The sequence below is a fragment of the Crocodylus siamensis genome, chromosome 5, assembly GCF_052110815.1.
Source record: "Crocodylus siamensis isolate JL-2025a chromosome 5, ASM5211081v1, whole genome shotgun sequence".
In the NCBI taxonomy this organism is placed as follows: Eukaryota; Metazoa; Chordata; order Crocodylia; family Crocodylidae; genus Crocodylus; species Crocodylus siamensis.
Window position 1 is genome coordinate 27627843 of NC_143399.1, and position 18260 is coordinate 27646102.

General features: G+C 44.9%; 2 protein-coding genes across 2 annotated transcripts in view; one reads left to right on the forward strand and one right to left on the reverse strand.

Annotated features, from left to right (window-relative positions):
• Positions 1 to 18260, forward strand: part of DNASE2B (deoxyribonuclease 2 beta) — an 81843-nt gene that overhangs the window by 43264 nt on the left and 20319 nt on the right. The window lies entirely within an intron of this gene.
• Positions 1 to 18260, reverse strand: part of LOC149863630 (uricase-like) — a 53916-nt gene that overhangs the window by 6932 nt on the left and 28724 nt on the right. The window contains exons 2-4 of the mRNA XM_090046942.1: positions 14301 to 14519; positions 8762 to 8878; positions 8561 to 8639 (exon numbers count right to left, since the gene is read on the reverse strand). Of these exons, the coding sequence (XP_089903068.1) occupies positions 8561 to 8639; positions 8762 to 8878; positions 14301 to 14519 (415 nt within the window). The remainder of the gene's footprint in view (positions 1 to 8560; positions 8640 to 8761; positions 8879 to 14300; positions 14520 to 18260) is intronic.

Below are 18260 nucleotides of genomic sequence, written 5' to 3' on the forward strand. Positions count from 1 at the left end.
AAGCAGAGAGATGTAGAATCAATGGCAAGTCATTGTACTGAGTTCTGGTAAATGGTTTTTGCTTGTAAACATTTGCAGCTTGTGTACATCCAGTATATAAAGCTTTGGTGGTGAGTTTTTACGTGCTGGAGAATTTAGATCCTACCAGAATATTAAAAGCAGGAGATTTTCCAGAAAACAATGTAAACATGTTAATTTCATGCAGATTTATTTCTCAATGCTGGCCAGACAAGTAAGAAAAGAATTTTTTGTAGAAGGATGAGGAAACCCAAGTCTGTGCTGCTCATGCTGCCAAAAACGTAGTAATCATTAATGTCTCCAGAAACGGAAATAACTGAAGCCAATATACCTGGGACATTTGTACTGGACTCTACCTTTTCTACCAATAGACATACCAAATAGAGTAAGCCTGTCAGAAATGTTTGCTGTCCAAAAATGGCACTGGCCCTACCATGATACAAATGGACATGTTAGATAACTGAATAGGGGTCTTTTCCAGTACTACCAGCACCATGAAACAGGGAAGAACTGGGTGAAGTATAGGATTGCTAACAACTGTAGAGTCTCCAAGGTCACCCCCAAGGTACCAGTCTGAATCCAGCCAAGGTCAGTAGCAATTAAATATCGTTCCTGTCTGACAGCTGGTTAGTAGTTGTTGAGTGTATTGCCATAGTGCCTAGAAGCTTGATTCTAGGACCACTGTTCTAGGCACTTGCAGTGATCCCAGTCCAGTTCTCAGTAATCTGATATTACACAACACACAAATCATCACGACATCTAAATCTTTCGATCACTTGAGAGCAGTCACAACTGGATGGAACTGCCACATTCAGTTTGGTAGAACGAGACATGTAATACATGGACGTTTTATCTTTCATAAATTTCATAGACATTAGGGGCTGGAAAGGACCTTATGAGATCATGAAGTCCAGCCCCCCTGCCAGAAGCAGGAAGTCTGCAGGGATCAAATGATCCCAGCAAGATAAATATACAAATGCCTTTTGAATTAGTCCAGAGTAGGTGCTTGCACCACCTCTGGGGGGAGTCTGGGGGGTTCCAGACCTTGGACACTCAGACTGTAAAGAAAGTTTTCCATATATTGAGTCTGAATCAGCCTTCTAGAAGTTTGTGGCCGTTAGACCTAGTTATCCCCTGGGGTAGCCCTGGTGAACAGCTGTTCTCCCAGTTCCTGGTGCCCCCTTTGCCTCCCATATACGTAAAGGCTGCCACCAAGTCCCCCTGCTGAGCCTTCTCTTCGCCAGGCTGAAGAGTCCCATGTACCTCAGCCCCTCCTCATAAGGCTTGCTCTCTTGGCCTTTGATCATGCAGGTGGCTCTCCTCTGGACTCTCTCGAGATTATCCACATCCCTCCTGAAGGGGGGGCCCAAGACTGGATGCAGTATTTCAGCTGCGGCCTCACTAAGGCCGAGTAAAGCAAGAGGATGATATCCCTGGTTTTGCTCGAGATGCATCAGTAGATGCATGACAGAGTTTGGTTCGCTTTGCCAGCCATGGCATTGCACTGGTGGCTCATGTTCATTTTGTGGTCAATCAAGACCCCCAAGTCTCTTTCAGACACAGTGCTAATGAGCGTAGCACCACTGAGCCGACAAGTATGATGCTGTTTTTTCCTCCCAAGGTAGAGTACCCTGCATTTCTCTACATTGAATGCCATCAGGTTTTGATCAACCCACATTGCAAGCATGTCCAAGTCAGCCTGTATCCCCAGCCTGTCCTCCAGCGTGACCATCTCCCACCATAGTTTAGTGTCATCTGCAAATTTTGCCAGTCTGCATCTGATGCCCAAAACCAGATCATTAATGAAGATATTGAGGAGTACCAGCCTGAGCACTGAGCCCTGGGGGAGTCCGCTGGTAACTTTGCACCACGTTGTCTTGTTCCCATCAACTAGTACCCTTTGGTAATTCCCTGGATCTTTTTTTCTCCCTTTCTTGAAGATTGAGACCAGCTTGGCTCTTTTCCAGTCTTCTGGTACATCACCCAAGCACCATAAGCTTTCAAATACCTTGGCCACAGGACATGCTATGATGTCCACCAGCTCTTTTAAGACTCTCGGGTGCAATCTGTCTGGGCCATGGACTTATGGATGTCAAGCCTCTCAAGGTGTTCTCTTACTTTATCTACATCAATTGTGGGCCTGCCTCCCTTCATAGATTTCATGACGTTTGGGCTGGAAGGGACCCCAGAGGATCATCGAGTCCAGCCCCCTACTCCAGGGGCAGAAAGTCGGCAGGGATCATAGGATCCCAGCAAGATAAGTGTCTTGAAGGCATTCAAAGTGGGTGCTTCAACTGCTTCCAGTCTATTCCAAACCTTGGAAGCTTAGACAGTGAAGAAGTTCTTTCTTATGTCCAGCCTGAATTGGTCGCAGTGGAGTTTGTGACCATTCAATCTTGTCATCCCTTGGGGCACTCTGGTGAACAGACATTCCCCCAGATCCTGGTGAGCATCCCTGATAAACTTATAGGTGGCCATCAGGTCACCCCTGAGCCTGCGCTTTTCCAGGCTGAAGAGTCCCATGGCTCTCAGCCTCTCATCCATCATAAGGTCTGTTTTCCTGACCTCTGATCATGCGCGTGGCTCTTCTCTGGACTCTCTCAAGCTTCTCCATGTCCTTTTTGAATTGTGGAGCCCAACACTGGATGCAGTACTCCAGCTGCGGCCTCACCAAGACCGAGTACGATGGGAGAATGACGTCCAGGGATTTTCTTGAGAAGCTTCTATGGAAGTAAGCCAGTGTTTTGCTCACTTTACTAGCCACAGTATCACACTGAAGGCTCATGTTCATCTTGTGGTCAATCATGACCCCCAAGTCCCTTTCAGCTGTGGTGTTAGCCAGCGTAGCACTGCCAAACCTATAAGCATGCTGCAGATTTTTCCTGCCAAGGTAGAGAACCTTGTATTTTTCGGTATTAAACACCATCAGGTTCTTGCCCACCCATTTGCTGAGCCTGTCAAGGTCTGCCTGGATCTCCCTCCTGTCCTCAGGTGTGGATGCTTTACCCCAGAGTTTGGTGTCATCTGCAAACTCTACCAGTACACTTCTGACACCAATGTCCACATCACTGATGAAAATGTTAAATAGTACAGGCCCTAGGACAGAGCCTTAAGGGACCCCACTGGTCACAGGGCACCACAATGATTGGCTCCCGTCACCACCACCCTCTGGGTCCTACTGCATAGCCAATTCCCCAGCCAGCAGATTGTGGTGCAGTTGAGGCCACAGTTAGCCAGTTTAGCCAAGAGGTGATCGTGGGATACCAGATCAAAGGCTTTTTTAAAGTCAAGATATACAATGTCAATCTCTTCCCCCTTGTCCAGGTGATAGGTCATCTGGTTGTAAAAGGAAATGAGATTGCTCAAGCAAGATCTACCCACAACAAACCCAGGCTGGCTATCCCTCAGGATATTCCTTTCAGCTAGTCTGTTAAGGATGGCCTCTTTGATAATATTTTCCAAGACCATCCCCAGGATAGAGTTAAGGCTGATAGACCTATAGTTAGCTGGATCCACTTTCCTCCCTTTCTTGAAGATCAGCACCACATTGGCCCTCTTCCAATCATTGGGCACTTCACCAGAGTGCCAAGAGCTCTCAAAGATCCTTGCCAGGGGCTGAGCTATGATGTTTGCCAGCTAGTTGAGTACCCTGGGGTGTAAACTGTCAGGGCCAGCTGACTTGAAGGTGTCCAGTCTGTCAAGGTGTTCCTTCTTGAGGTCAGCTTCAATGGAGGGTAAGGAATCTCCCTCACCCGAGCCTCCCTGACCCACAGTGGGTAGGGGTGTCTCATGAGAAACTGATGCAAACTCAGTGGGTAGGGGTGTCTCATGAGAAACTGATGAGAAACTCAGTGAAAAACTGATGCAAAGTACCCAATTAGCAAGTTCACTTTTTCCTGGGCATCAGTTGTCAGTTGCCCCATCTGGTTTAGCGGGGGTCCAATGTTGCCCTTGCTTTTCCTCCAGCTCCCCACATATCTAAAAAAGGATTTTTTTATTGTCCTTGATATTTGTAGCTAGCTGGAGTTCTATCTTAACCTTGGCTTTCCTGGTTTGCTCTGTGCAGGTCAGGACCAGAGCAGAGTATTCCTCCTTGGTTGGTGGTTCCAGTCCTCCATCCTTTGTAGGTCTTTCTTTTTAGGCACGAGGTCTGCTAGTTCCTTGGAGAGCTAAGGGGGCTGTGCCCTTTTGTTGCCTTTCCTCTGAGACGAGATGGACTTTGCTTGTGCATCCAGGATCGCTCCCTTGAGGAGCAACCACTCGTCCTGAACTCCCCTCCCCTTTGGACTGTGGCCCTGTAGGGCCTCACTGACAAGCCTCCTGAGCTTGTCAAAGTCAGCTTTCCTAAAGTCAAGGACTTCTGTATTACTGACTGACTTGCCAGCTTTATGGCAGATGATGAAGGTGATCAGCTCATGGTCACTGTCACCCCAGCTTCTCTTCGATCTTTAGGCCACTGATTAGGTCATCCCTAGTTGCCAGTACAAGGTCAAGCAGAGCTTTACCCCTTGTCAGCCCATAGACTTCCTGCATCAGATAGAGGTCATCCACGTTTGAGAGAGCTTTGCGACCACTCGGATTTGGCTGAGCGCTCCTCCCATGAGATGCCTAGGTAGTTAAAGTCTCCCATGACAATCATACATCAGGAGCGTGCAGCCTTAGCCAATTCCTGGGTGAACTCCTGGTCAAGGTCTTGACCCTGGGTAGGGGGTCTGTAGTAAACTCCCACCATAGTATCCCCTGTGCTGTGTTCCCCATGGATTTTAACCCAGAGGGTCTTAAGTTGTCCACCGTGGGTGCCAATGTCAATGTCAGTTTGCAGGGACGTGTAGTTTTCCTTGACATGAAGAGCTATGCCCCCGCCCCTTTTGACCACTCAATCCCTCCTGTACAGGGTATAGCCACCTATACCTGTGGCCCAGTCATGGGTAGATTCCCACCTGGTCTCCGTTATTCCAATGACATCATAGTTATTTGCATTTAGCAGAAGAACAAGTTTCTCCTGTTTATTCCCCAAGCTCCTGGCATTTGTGTCTAGACACGCAAGTGTCCCCTTGGGGGCCCTTGCCTTGCCTACATTTTGTTCCAGGGCTGGGGCTGGGGTGGATTCCCTTAAATGCCTTGGCCCGCTGGCTTTTGCAAGGGTTGCTCAGTGGGCCAGCAGTGGCAGTAGTCCCCCCATCCTCCGACACGCTTAGTTTAAAGCCCGCTGGAGCAGGTCAGCCAGTCTGGCTGAGAAGAGCCTCTTCCCCAGCGGAGAGAGGTGGAGGCTGTCCCTTCCCAGCAGCTTGCTGCCTCTCTCTCCAAAGAGTGGACTATGGTCATGGAAGCCAAAGCCTTCCCGATGACACCAGTGCCACAGTCTTTGGTTGACCACCTGGATCCTCCTCTCCCTCCTCAGCCCATAGCCCAAGATTGGGAGGATCAAAGAAAACACCACCTGCACCCCCAGACCTTTAAGCCCCGCACCCAAATCCCTGTAGTACCTCATGACCCAGCTGGGAGCTCTCTGAGTCGTGTCATTGGTGCCCACATGGATGAGGAGCATGGGGTAGCAATCAGTGGGCTGGAGGAGTTTAGGGATTTTCTCTACAGTGTCTTAGATTCTGGCTCCCAAGAAGCAGCAGACTTCCTAAACTAAGGGGTCAGGGCGGCAGATTACCCCCTCAGTCCCCTTCAGGATGGAGTCTCCCACAGCAAACACTTTGAGTTTAGTCTTGGGGAGAACGGGGGTGGTAGCTACAGTATTGTCTGTGTTGCCTGTGGGAGCTGGCAACACAGCAGGGTTTGCTGGGACTGCAAGAGGTTCATACCTGTTGCTGAGCTCCAGCAGGGCAGGGGCCTTGGTGTGATGGGCCTTGGGGCCCTTCACCACCTTAGTCCAAGCCCTGGAGTAGATGGTAAGGGAGGTCCCTGAGTCCTCCCTTGTCCTGGAGGGAGACTGAGCTCTACCCTCTGTCTCCTGAGGAGGAAGGGCCTGGCAGTAGGAGTCTATCTCCTGCTCACAGTCCCTGATGGCACACAGTCTCTTAAAGTCTTCATCCCACAAACAAGCCAAAGCATGCAATGAAGTCAAATGGGGTTTTGGTTTTGCAAAGAATGTGGCAGACTTCACACAACATTTAAACAGTCTTGTATAAAAAGTTGCTTGCATAAAGACAGAATTACTGTTGTTGAGACTCCTTTGAGAGTCTGGTATGATACTACTGAAACTACATCTTTTCAGACATGAAACTAAGTCATATCCGTGACTTAACTAGGCAGTTGGACTTAAATAGTATGTATTTTGGAATGTCCCACTTGTTAGAGAAATGCAAATGGACAAACTGTAGGCAATAATTGCATAAATTTAAGCAGGTCATTTTCTTAACTCCTGTGAGGATTTCTAGTAGCTGTGCCTTGTACTTAGAATCTAGTCCATAATGGTTGTAATTACTACTCTCCTACCTGTCGGGCATCTAAATGGATCTGCAACTAGATCTAGACAGGTTACAGAGGTGGGCGGACAAGAACAGGATAGGATTCAGCACTGACAAGTGCAAGGTGATGCACCTGGGGAGGAAGAACCAGCAGCATACCTACAGGCTGGGGAACTCCCTTCTCATCAGTGCAGAGGCAGAAAAGGATCTTGGAGCCATTACTGATTCCAAAATGAACATGGGCCGCCAATGTGGGGACACAGGCAGGCAGGCGAACTGAACCTTGTCTTGCATCCACAGATGCATCACGAGTAGGTCCAAGGAGGTGATCCTCCCCCTCTATGCGACACTGGTCAGGCTGCAGCTGGAGTACTGCATCCAGTTCTGGGCATTGCACTTCAGGAGACATGTGGACAGCATCAAGAGGGTCCAGAGGAGGGCCACTCGCATGATCGGGGCAGGAAGGCAGGCCCTACGAGCGGAGGTTATGGTACCTCATAAGAGAAGGCTGAGGGGGGATCTGGGGGCCATCTACAAGCTGGCCAAGGAGGGCCAGCAGGCTATGAGAGAGTCCCAGTTCCCCCGAGCAGTACTGGGAGTAACGAGGAATAATGTCCATAAGTTGACCGAGAGTAGATTCAGGCTAGATATCAGGAGGCACTACTTCACTGTCAGGGTGGCTAGGATCTGGAACCAACTTCCAAGGGAAGTGGTGCTCACCCCTACCCTGTGGGTCTTCAGAAGGAGGCTAGATAATCACCTAGCCGGGGTCATTTGACCCCACCATTCTTTCCTGCCCCTGGCAGGAGGTCAGACTTGATAATCTGCTCAGGTCCCTTCTGACCCTACCTACTATGAAACTATGAAGTACCTAAGTGTGATTTTATCCTACCCCATTCACTGCATCTATTTTTGTAATACACTGGGTATGTCTACACGTGTGCTTTAATGTGCATTAGCCTATTTTAATGCGCACTAAAGCATCACTAAAAAAGTGCTATTTAGCTAATGTGCTTTAAAATGAGCTAATGCAAAATAAGCGTCACTTAAAAACGATGGGCATTTGTATACACATGTGTGCCACAGTGCCAGGCACATCTGAAAACACCTGGTGCTGCAGTGCATGCATTTGTATAAATAGCAAAATGCACGTCAGCACTGAAAAAATGATGGCAGCCCACTTTTGCATTGAAGGTGTTTTAGTTAAAAAGCATTTTGCTGGCATTTTCTACACACCGATGCAAATTCCACTGTTGATACAAATGCATGTGATGCAGCTCCAGGCACATCAGGTTGTGTGTCCACAGACTTGATTAATTGAGTCTGCTATGATGCACTGGATTTCCGGTGCGTTGAAGCAAACAAAGGTACGTGTATAAATGCCCCGTAATCTTTAGTTAATGCACATTAAGACAGGCTAATGCACATTTTCCTACTACCTCACAAGCTCATCAAACAAGCTCTAGTTAAAGTGCCCCCACTGCCATGTTGAAGCACAGGGACGCTGATGCATGGGGCATGGAGGCTGGCTGGAGCACAGTAATTATCACACTCCAGCAGACTCAATTAATTGAGTCTGCTCTGACACACTGTAAATACAGTGCTTTGGAGCAGCCTCCCAGCTCATGTATAGGCACCCGGAGGTAGTAGATTTAATGCACATTAACAAAAGCACACTAATGCGTGTGTAGATACACCATTGTCCCCTTCTCCTTAAGTCTGAGTCACAAAATAGCATTAAGGAGGAGGAGGATAACCCACCCAGCTTTTGCAATAACTGTTTTTATAGGGACGCAAGCAGAATAGAACAGAACTACTATGTTCCATACTGCATATACCCAACTTGCCTAATAGGTAGAATAGAGTCTGTGAATTTAGTAAAATAATAATAATCTAAAACTGGATCCTGCATTAGTTGAGAGTAATCTTGTGACTCATGGGAACAAGGCCTGAAGCAGTGGACATATATTAAGAAGTGTTGAGTGTGTTCCTTTCTTTGTTTTATAGTTCTGGGGACCTTTTGATCACTGCAATCATCTCTAAATCTGTCTCCATTCTTAGTCAAGAAAGACATTAACAAAGAAGGAATACATTTGTAGGAAAATTAAAGATGTTTTTCTCACCATTCCGACACAGTTCAACTTCACAAAAACGAATTCCTTCAGGTGCAAAGATAAATGAATGGGCATGGGAAACACAGTTCTACAAATTTAGAGCAGAGTTGTAAGTTAAATCATCATGAATAATTGTGGTTTAACTTAAAAAGCGATCTAAATAAGAACATAAAGAATAAATAAAATTATTGTGCTGGCATTTTTTTATACCTGGTGTAGACGGTGCCATGGTGACTCTTGAATAAAGACTTTGGCATACAGCACATGGCAAAATGAGGAGATGAAGTGATTACAAATATCCAGGGCAAACTCTTCTATAACTTGGACCTAAGAAGATAAATAAGATATTAGGGAGCACCAGTTACCAATTTATGGAAACATGCACAGTTTATCTTGTTTAATACTTAATTATACAATTGTTAATTAAACAATTGTAAAACACATTTGTAGACAATAGGGTTTTTATTTAATTCAGGATGTACACAGCCTAAAACATTTAAACTGCTTGGTTATCACCAGGGATCCTAGTTTTCTCTGTTTAAAAATCACAAATTTTCTGACTTTTAAAAAACAGAAAACACTGCAAATTCTCTGATTAATAAAACCCTAAAATCCATGTTTTTCCACAACTAAAATGAAATGCCACTATATATATATATATATATAGGTATCCATTAAACACAATGTTTTATTGATATATTTATCATTTTAATGCTGTCAGACACATCTACACATTGCCCTACACATGATCGCCAGGAACATCACCATAGTGGCATGTGCCCTGGATATAGTATGCCACCACAGTGACGTAGCAGTGAAATCTAACTGTCTGCCACACGCACAGTGCAGTAATTATCTGTACTGTGCTGTGCTTTAGTACTTCCAAAAGGCTTCCCTGCCCTGCTATGCTGGGTCTCGCCTGCTGGGCTGCAGAAGCCCCAGAAGGAAGGCAGCAGGGTGGGGAGCACCAAGACCACAATGGGCAGCCCACATCCTGCCCTGCCCACTGGAACTCTGACAGCCCACAAGGGGAACCTGCCGTTTCCTACATTTTTCTCCTTTAAAAGGAGAAAATCTGCATTTTTCTGTGGTGAATGGAAAACTCAGATGCTTTGTTATCACACACTGTACACTGTGAAGGTAGGTACTGAGTCACAGTTAACAAAGATTCCTTTTCCTTTAGATCCAGTAGCACCTACTCCATGAAAATAATAGGGCAAGCTGGGGTCATTGGGTTGAAAAGCCACTACTGAAGCTTGACTCTTAGAAGCTATCATGTCAAAAATCTCCTGGTGAATGACATGATTTAATTGAAGAACAGTAAAGGCAAAAGAATGGGTTTCATTAATGGGACTACAGTGGGCATGTCTTCATGAGGCATTTACTGCAGAGTTGATTAATGAGTTCTGCAGTAAAATGTCACTGTCTACACATGCAACCCTATTAGGTCAAAGTAGACTAATACATGCTGCCACAGGGTAGTCCAGCTAGGCGTAAGTACTACCTTGTGGTGGCATTGTTTCTTGCGCTGCAGGACATGTGTAAACAGTGATGGGGCTGGCTGGGGAATGAGGGTGCTTCAGCATGGGGCTATCCAGCATGTAGCCCCCACAATGAAGCACACTCATGGCCCAGCCAGGCCCGCTATAGCACACAAAACCCAGTCGGAGCAGCTTAGACTGGCAGGGGTCCTAGGAATCAGTCTGTCAGCCTAAGACTGCTCCAACTGGGCTCCACGTGCTGTGACTGAAGCATGAGCAGCCCCTGTGCTGAGGCACACTTGTGCCTCAGCCAGCCCTCTTCCCCCTACCTCAGCTCATGGAGCCTGGTCAGAGCAGCCCTGAGCTGGTAGGCTGAGCCCCTGAGTCCCTTGCCAGCCCAGGCCTGCTCTGATTGGGCTCCATGTGCTGTGCATGAATTGTTGTTTGCTCCCAGGTGCAAATTCAAACAGTGTGCTTGGGGGCAACACGCTCTGGAATTTATTCATGCACATTAAGTGCACATGTAGATGCATCCAGTGTGATATTCTTAAATTAAACAGAACTAAGAGATTAAAAGAATCATTGATGAAACTAGAGGAAGATAATACCACTTATCATGGGCTAGTCCGGAATCCTAAGTTTTTATTGTTAACACCATAGAGCACTTTGAAGTCTGTGAATGAAAAGCAATATATAGGAGGTAAATGTTTTTAATAAAGAATGTACTTCTATTCTACTAAAAGAAAGCTGAAGATAAATATGAAACTAGATCCTAGGTACAGGGCTATACACCCTGCTACAGAAGAAGGCAAAAACACCCACAGTCCATGTCAGTCTGACCATGGGGTAAAATTCCTTTCTGACCCCAAATATGGTGTTTATTCTGACCCTGAGCAGAGGGGCAAGACCCTCTAAGCAGGAACCTTTGGCTTTGCTCCTAGCGGGAGAATTGGCACACCTATGTCAGGCAATACCCAATGTCTCTGGGGAGGCTTAAAAACACCCTGACACATATAGCAGAGCAGGGAAAAAAGGGGCTGGGGAAAGCAACCAGCAAAGCCAAGAAGTATGGAAAATATCCATGGTAGAATATAAGCATAGCTATGCCCAGATCTTACCTGACCATTGGCTGTCCACCCTATTCTTGAACACCTCCAGTGATGGAGAGTTCACAACTTCCCTGAGCAGTCTATTCCCCTGCCTCATTATTTTCACAGTGAAAAAGTTTTTTTCAGATATCCAATCTAAATTTACTTTTCTGCAACTTCAAGCCATTGGTCTCTGCAGAAAAGGACAAAAAGTGTTTTCTTCTTCTTTGTGGCAGCCCTCCAAGTATTTAAAGACTGTTATCATGTCCCCTCATAAGTGTCTTTTGTGCAAACTGAACATGCCTAGCTCCTCTTCTTATATGACTTGCCTTCCAAGCACTTGTTCATCTTTGTCACCCACCTCTGGACCCTCTCTAGCTTCTCATCCTTTTTAATATGTGGAGCCCAGAACTGCACACAGTACTCCAGATGAGGCCTAACCAGTGTGAGAAAAGAGGCACTATCACCTCCCATGTCTTGCACCTGGGGCTTCTATTGATGCAGCCCAAAACTGCATTCATCTTTTGTACGCCTGCATCACACTGCCAACTCATATTGAGTCTGTGGTCTACTAAGACTCCCAAATCCTTTTCCATAGAGTTTGCATCCAGCCATATGTCCCCCATTTTGTATTTGTGTTTTTGATTATTCCTCCCAAGGTACAGCACCTTGCATTTGTCCACACTGAACTTTGTTCTGTTAGCTCTAGCCCAAGCTTCATAGCCATAGAGAAGAGCTGGGATTACCACAGCCTTATATAGTAGGATCTCTGTTCAAGTCCTGATGTCATGATCACTGAGCACATGATGATACAGTCTTCTGAATGCAGAGTTGGCACATTGGATCCTATACTGGTTCTCCTCATCAGTGTTGGCCTTCTTTGAGAGATGGCCGCCAAGGTATGCAAAGTGTTCAACATTCTCCAGCTCCTGCCCATCAATGAGGATCTTTGTCTCATTGATGGACAGGGAGAGTTGATTGGCCCAAAGCAGGCTGGCAAAGCACCCTTTGCTTTGCTGATGTTAAGAGTTAATCCCTTAACTGGTATGCTTGAGAGAAGCAGTTGAGGATTGTTTGTAGGTCCTCCTCCAGATGTGCAATGACAGCACAGTCTCGGCATACTGAAGTTCCATGGTCAAAGCCGGAGTAATTTTGGTTTTGGAACAGAAGCAGGAGACATTGAACAGGTTTCCATCCATCCTGTACTCAATGCCGATGCCATGTGGCAGGCTGTCACAGATGAGTATCTTGATGACCGCAAGAAAGATGGAAAACAGAATTCATGTAATAAAGCACTAGAAGTGAAGCAAAGGGGGTCAACAGGCACTGTCAAGCCAGGGCAGGGCATGCGATGGAGCCACGTGAACAGTTTACCCCAGTTCAAATGGCAAAGAGGTCCATATGCTCCAGTAACTTCCCAAGTATTAAGGTGAGGCTAAGCAACCTGTAGTTCCCCAGGTCCTCCTCCTTGCCTTCTTTAAAGAGGGTACCTAAATTGGCCCTTTTCCAATCCTCTAGCACCTGGCTGGTTTCCCATGATTTCATGACAATCGGTGTCAAGGGCTTAGAGATTTCCTCTGCTATTTGCTTCAGGACCCTGGGATGAAGCTCATCCAGTCCTGCTGACTTGAATTCATTCAACAACAAAAGCTATCCGACTATTTTTTATCATCTTCTCCTTCAGCTTGCCGCCTTCCCCTATTAAGTGGCTAGCAACTTAATTTTTGTGTGAAGACTGAGGCAAAGTAGCTATTGAGTAGCTCTGCCTTCTTTGTACCTTCAGTTAGCGGTTCCCTCTGGTTTGTTAACAAAGGACCTAGAGCTTCCCTGGTCCCTTTTTTCTGGACAACATACTTATAGAACCTCTTCTTGTTGTCCTTCACCTCCTTTGCCAGGTGCAACTCATTCTTTGTCTTTGCCTTCCTGATTTTGTCTCTGCAGTTTTTTGCTATTTCCTGGTATGGGTTCTCAGTGACCTACCCATTCTTCCATCGCCTGCATACTTTCCTTTTGCATTTGAGGCATTTTAGAAGCCCCTTATGAAGCCATGTTGGTCTCTTGCTATTCTTCTTATGCTCCCATTATGTTGGGACAGTTTCTTGTTGAGCTTCCAATATTGTGCCCCTTAGAAGGTCCCAGCCCTCCTGGGTGCCTTTATCCCTCAATTTATCTTCTCATGACACTAAGTCTGTTAGATGCTTGAGTCAAATGAAATCTGCCTTTTTGAAATCTAGCGTCCTAATTTTTCTAACCTTATGCTTTCCATGTCTCAGGATCTGGAATTCTCTCAGACTGTGATCCCTTCCTCCCAAGTTATCCACATCTTCACATCCCCCACCAGTTCTTCCCTGTTGGTCAGGACATGATCAAAGATAGATGATCCCCTAGTTGTCTCCTCCACTTTCAGGAAGAGAAAGGTGCCCTCCACACAAGTTAGGAACCAGCTTGACATTTTCTCTTTGGCTACCTTGTTCTTCCAGCAGATGTCTGAAAAATGTAAATGTCCCATCAGTACCATCCCATAGCTTTTGGACTGATTTTTCACTTGCTTCAAGAGTTCTTCATACTTCCTGAGTAGGTGGCCTATAATAATTCCCCACCATTATATCAGTGCTGTGTCTTTAATCTTTCATCTTTACTCAAATGCATCCTGCTTTGCCTTCCTCTTCCTCCTGGACCAGGGGACAAGAGTATGTTTTTGACATACAAGGCAATACCACCACCTTTTCTCCCAATCTTGTCCTTCTGAAACAGAGCGTAACCCTCAATGTTCACATTCCAGTCATAAGGGCTGTTTGATCTATCTATTTGATCTATCTGATCAAATTCAAAATGTATATAAAATAAAGATTATTTTCACTTATGCACCAAATCAAGCTACCCAAGTGAGGAACGTCATGAAAGAATGGAATACTCGAGGAAGGAGAGATCCCCTTCAAAATTTTTAAAGGGATCTGAGTGCCAAATTGGAAAGCCAATGAAGAAGAAGAATGTAGAAGACTGAATTGGGGTTTTGACTGCGTACAAAATCTTTTCACCTTTTACCTGAAGAAAAGCTTCTGGAACTGTGTGAGCTTTGAAACTGCACAAAATAGAGCAGTAAAAGAAAAGAATCAATCTTTTGCAGGAAGTTAAAAATAAAAAAGTATAGTAAAGCAAATTAGTTAAATATATATTTACCCCTTTTTGTTTTGCAATAGCGTAGATGGCATTCTTGATGGTGTCAGTAGGGATAACATCCTTATTGTCGTCATGAAAGTACTCCTTGACTTCATTCAGTCTAATATGGGCACAGACCTCCACTTCTTTAATGCAGTGTCTCTTGCCTTCTCTTCTAATGTAAAGGAATTTAACTAAATTCTTTCCATACTCAGAATTGAGGACTTCCACCTCTACAGGCTGCAATGGAAACACATTTTTATTACTCATTAGATAAAGTACAGGTATAAAAGAACCCAACAAAAGTCTCAGTCAGGCTCAGATTGGTCAAATATCTGTTTATCATCCTGAGCAAATATTTAGTTTGACAAAAGAGACAAATAATCTGCCAATATGGACAGGAAACCTGAGTCTCCACTACATTACATCTGCTTTGTATGGATGTAACACCATTGAAATTAGTGGACTCTGTCACACTGGTAGAAATCACTAGTAGAAATGAAACAAGAATTACACACTGCTGAATCAGGCCCCTTATAATGTTTGTTGTTTGTATTGTGGTAATGTCAAAGCACCTCAGTTATATAATAGAAGCATACACCATGCAGATGCAGTAAAAAGACCACAAGAACTTACAATGAAAGTATAAGACAAGAGGCAACGGGTAGCTAGAACACACAAGTGGGAAATGCAGGGAAACAGGCTGGTCATCTGGAATGTAAATCAGGCTGTGTTTATTGCTCTTACCTGCAATAAATGAAAATGACCTCACGGTAATGTGTTCATAAGCCCATGCCCTGAGTGACTTCATAGAACTGGATGCAGCAGTTCTGAATTTGTACTACTCTAGCTAGGATCAGGCTGTCCTCAGTCTTTATGGCACGCATGCCACATCATGAACTCAGCTCCCCATTAACATTCCCTATCTTGTCACAGGTTGAATGAACTGGCTGTGCAAAGAGAAGTCAAAATCCTCAATGTTCACATTCCAGTCATAAACCTCCACAGATTTTTAAGGGAAAAGTAGTGGTCTTGCCTCATTCCAAATCTATTGTTATCTCCCTAGTGCAAGACAATGGGAGCTGTTTTGTGACAAAGTAATGGAGACCGTAGTTGCTATGGACCGTAGTAATGGAGACCGTAAGAATTTTAAAATGATTATATATCCTGCAGTTATTGCAAGAAACTATAACTTATATTGGGGTATCTGAAGGTTTATTATACATTTGTCATGTTTGAGTTCAGGGGGAACTGTGCAGGGAAGAGACACTAGTTTGGCAGATGAGAGCATCCAAACAACAGTTGGGGTGCAATTAGAGTACCATTGTGCTTCAGGCCAAAGTGACCCAGGGTCTCTTACAATATTCAGAAGAATAGCAGAGATTTCTTCTGAGAGGAAGAAGAACGTTTGTTTCTCAACAAATATTCTGCCTGAGAGGACATATTTCAAAGACTGGCTTCAAGAAACCTGAAGGGATTGGTCTTTCTCTTTCCTCTAGGAACAGGTGCACCCTACAGAAGAACTCAAAAGGAACATAGTTCATTTTATTGTTTATAAGACAGATTTTCTCCAAAACATTAATACTTTGAGTATTGAATCAATAACACTTTGCTTTACAGAAGTTTTGGATTTTTGTCAGGGATTAGCAGTGTCATTGCCTAAGTAGAACTGAACTGCAGAACTTGGACTTAAATCTGATTGTGTTTGGTACAGAGTAGCCTGCAACCCAGCCCCTGATTGTGAGAGAGTGCTTATGCTAAGCAAGGCCTAGCATTAAAAAAAATGCACTAAAATTCCCAGAATGCTTCAAGGAGGTTGAGGAGTCAGCGATTGACATTCTGGTAATCACTTTCTGACCCTTAGATGAAAATACTGAACTTCTGACCTTTAAACAATGATAAAAATAGCAGACATGCCGCTTACATTGTTAAGAATAGGAAACTGCATGGCTAAACCGCAATGACGAAACCCCCCCCCCCCCCACATATTATGTCAGTTTTGACATTTTAACCCTGCAAAAACCAGCAAAACATATAGATGAATAATGTATTTAGGTTATAGAAAATTAGCATAAGAAATATAAAGGTCATTAAAAATTAACATAAGAAGCATAATGATTATAATACAAAGCGTATCACCTGATATTATAATATAGATAAGTTAACTAAATAACCAATAGAAGTAAAAATTAGAAAATGCATATGTATAAGTGTTATCATATATAACTAATAGTAAAGTTATGTTAGATGCCTCACTTCCACCATGGGGACAGTTTTGTATCTTTTGCCTAAAAAAGATAAGGGACTCCTTTTAAATGAGCTGTTGACCAGTTCTGAGACTACTGAATCAGGCAGCCGCACCTAGCCTCCGGGTTAGAGAGCAAGGGCTTGATTTGGGAACCTCGTGAACCAACAGACCTCCTTTAGTTTATGACTTTGTGAAACAATAAAAGTTTTAAATTGAACAGGTCTGAGCCTGTGCTTAATTCAGTCCTATATAATTTGGCATCGAGCTCCCACACTGATGTGAGAGAAGAAGCATTATGCAAGTCCACCCAGAGTCAAATGACAGGGATAGCCTGAGACCTGGGAGAGGAGGTGTGTGACAAGACGAGGAGAGGCAGTGCTGTATGTCCAGCATTTGTGCCACCTGGAATGCATTCATTATTTCTGCAAAAGTTCATGCTCATTTAGATCATTTTATCTGGTAGACCATTTTTCCCATTTATTTTCTAAAGTAATGTTTATGATTTTTAGTAAATACTGTGGCTTGTGAGACAGCTAAAAGATGAATGCATTGTTACTTTGTTAGTACTGTTATTTTAAAGTGTGCACAGTGAGCTGAAGACTTTGCAGAGTAGGTATGATGGGCAGGTGCCTAGTCCAATGACTTAACAATGGGAGAGCTTATCTCTGTGGAGAAGACATTGTGCATAAAGCCTGAGCTTAGATTTACAGCACTGTATAATAGTTCCCTGTATGGATATCGTTAGGGCAAGCCAACACCATTCAGTGCTGTGCCCAGAACAACCATGCTGAAACGTGCTCTGCCTATTTATTCCTCTTCTGTGCAGGCCAAAATCTGGAAGTGAACCAAGGTGGTCACGCACACAGTGCTGCTCTCAGGCTTTCTGCCATGGGAGTGATTATTGGTGCCTTCCCAGGGCACTCAGAAGCAATTACACCTAATTCTCTGTATGTAAAGCCAGGAGTGAATGGCTGGGTCACTCCTGGTCCTGGGTAGCCAGGTCATGGGTCACTCTGAGATCAAGGTGCTGACTGGGGACAGGAAGGGGAAGCAGAATCCAGGGACAAGTCAAGTTCAGGCAGAGAGTGGGGTCAGAGAGCAAGCCAGGTTGAGAAGCCAGGACATCAAGTAGAGAGAGGAATTGGAGCACAAGCTGGAAGGAGAGAATAGCAAAGCCGTCTGGGATCAGGTTGAGCCCTGCTGCCCAGACATTTTTGTTCCTGCTCAGGAGCTTATATGGGAGAATTAAAGGGTCATCTGTCCCTAAATGGCCACTCTGGTGAGGGTTAATTTGCAGCACAGCTGCCACTCCAGGCAAAGGGTTAATATGTGGCACAGCTGCCAAAACGCTTGGCCCCGACTAGACTAGTCCAAGACACTCAGCGTGCATGAGAAGACCCGATACTTACTGCAGCAGGGAGTCTGCAGGTGCTGCATCACACTTTAAATATATTGTAGACCTAATCTTTATAGCTGCTTAGTACCCTCCCACCACCACCACCAAGGAGCTCATGCAATTCAGCATCTGGTAGGATCAGACAATTATTTGATATGAAACTAACATTGCCACTTTTCATTCACTCTCCTATAAGGAAGCCATTTCTTCTGCTTAGCTAGGAACAGCAACTGCTGTTGTCATTCAGACAACCTGGCCAGCCATGGGACACTCCCTCCCTCAGGTCTTGGGTACTCAGAGCCCTGGACGAGGCAGCCTGATGGAGCATGTATCCCCT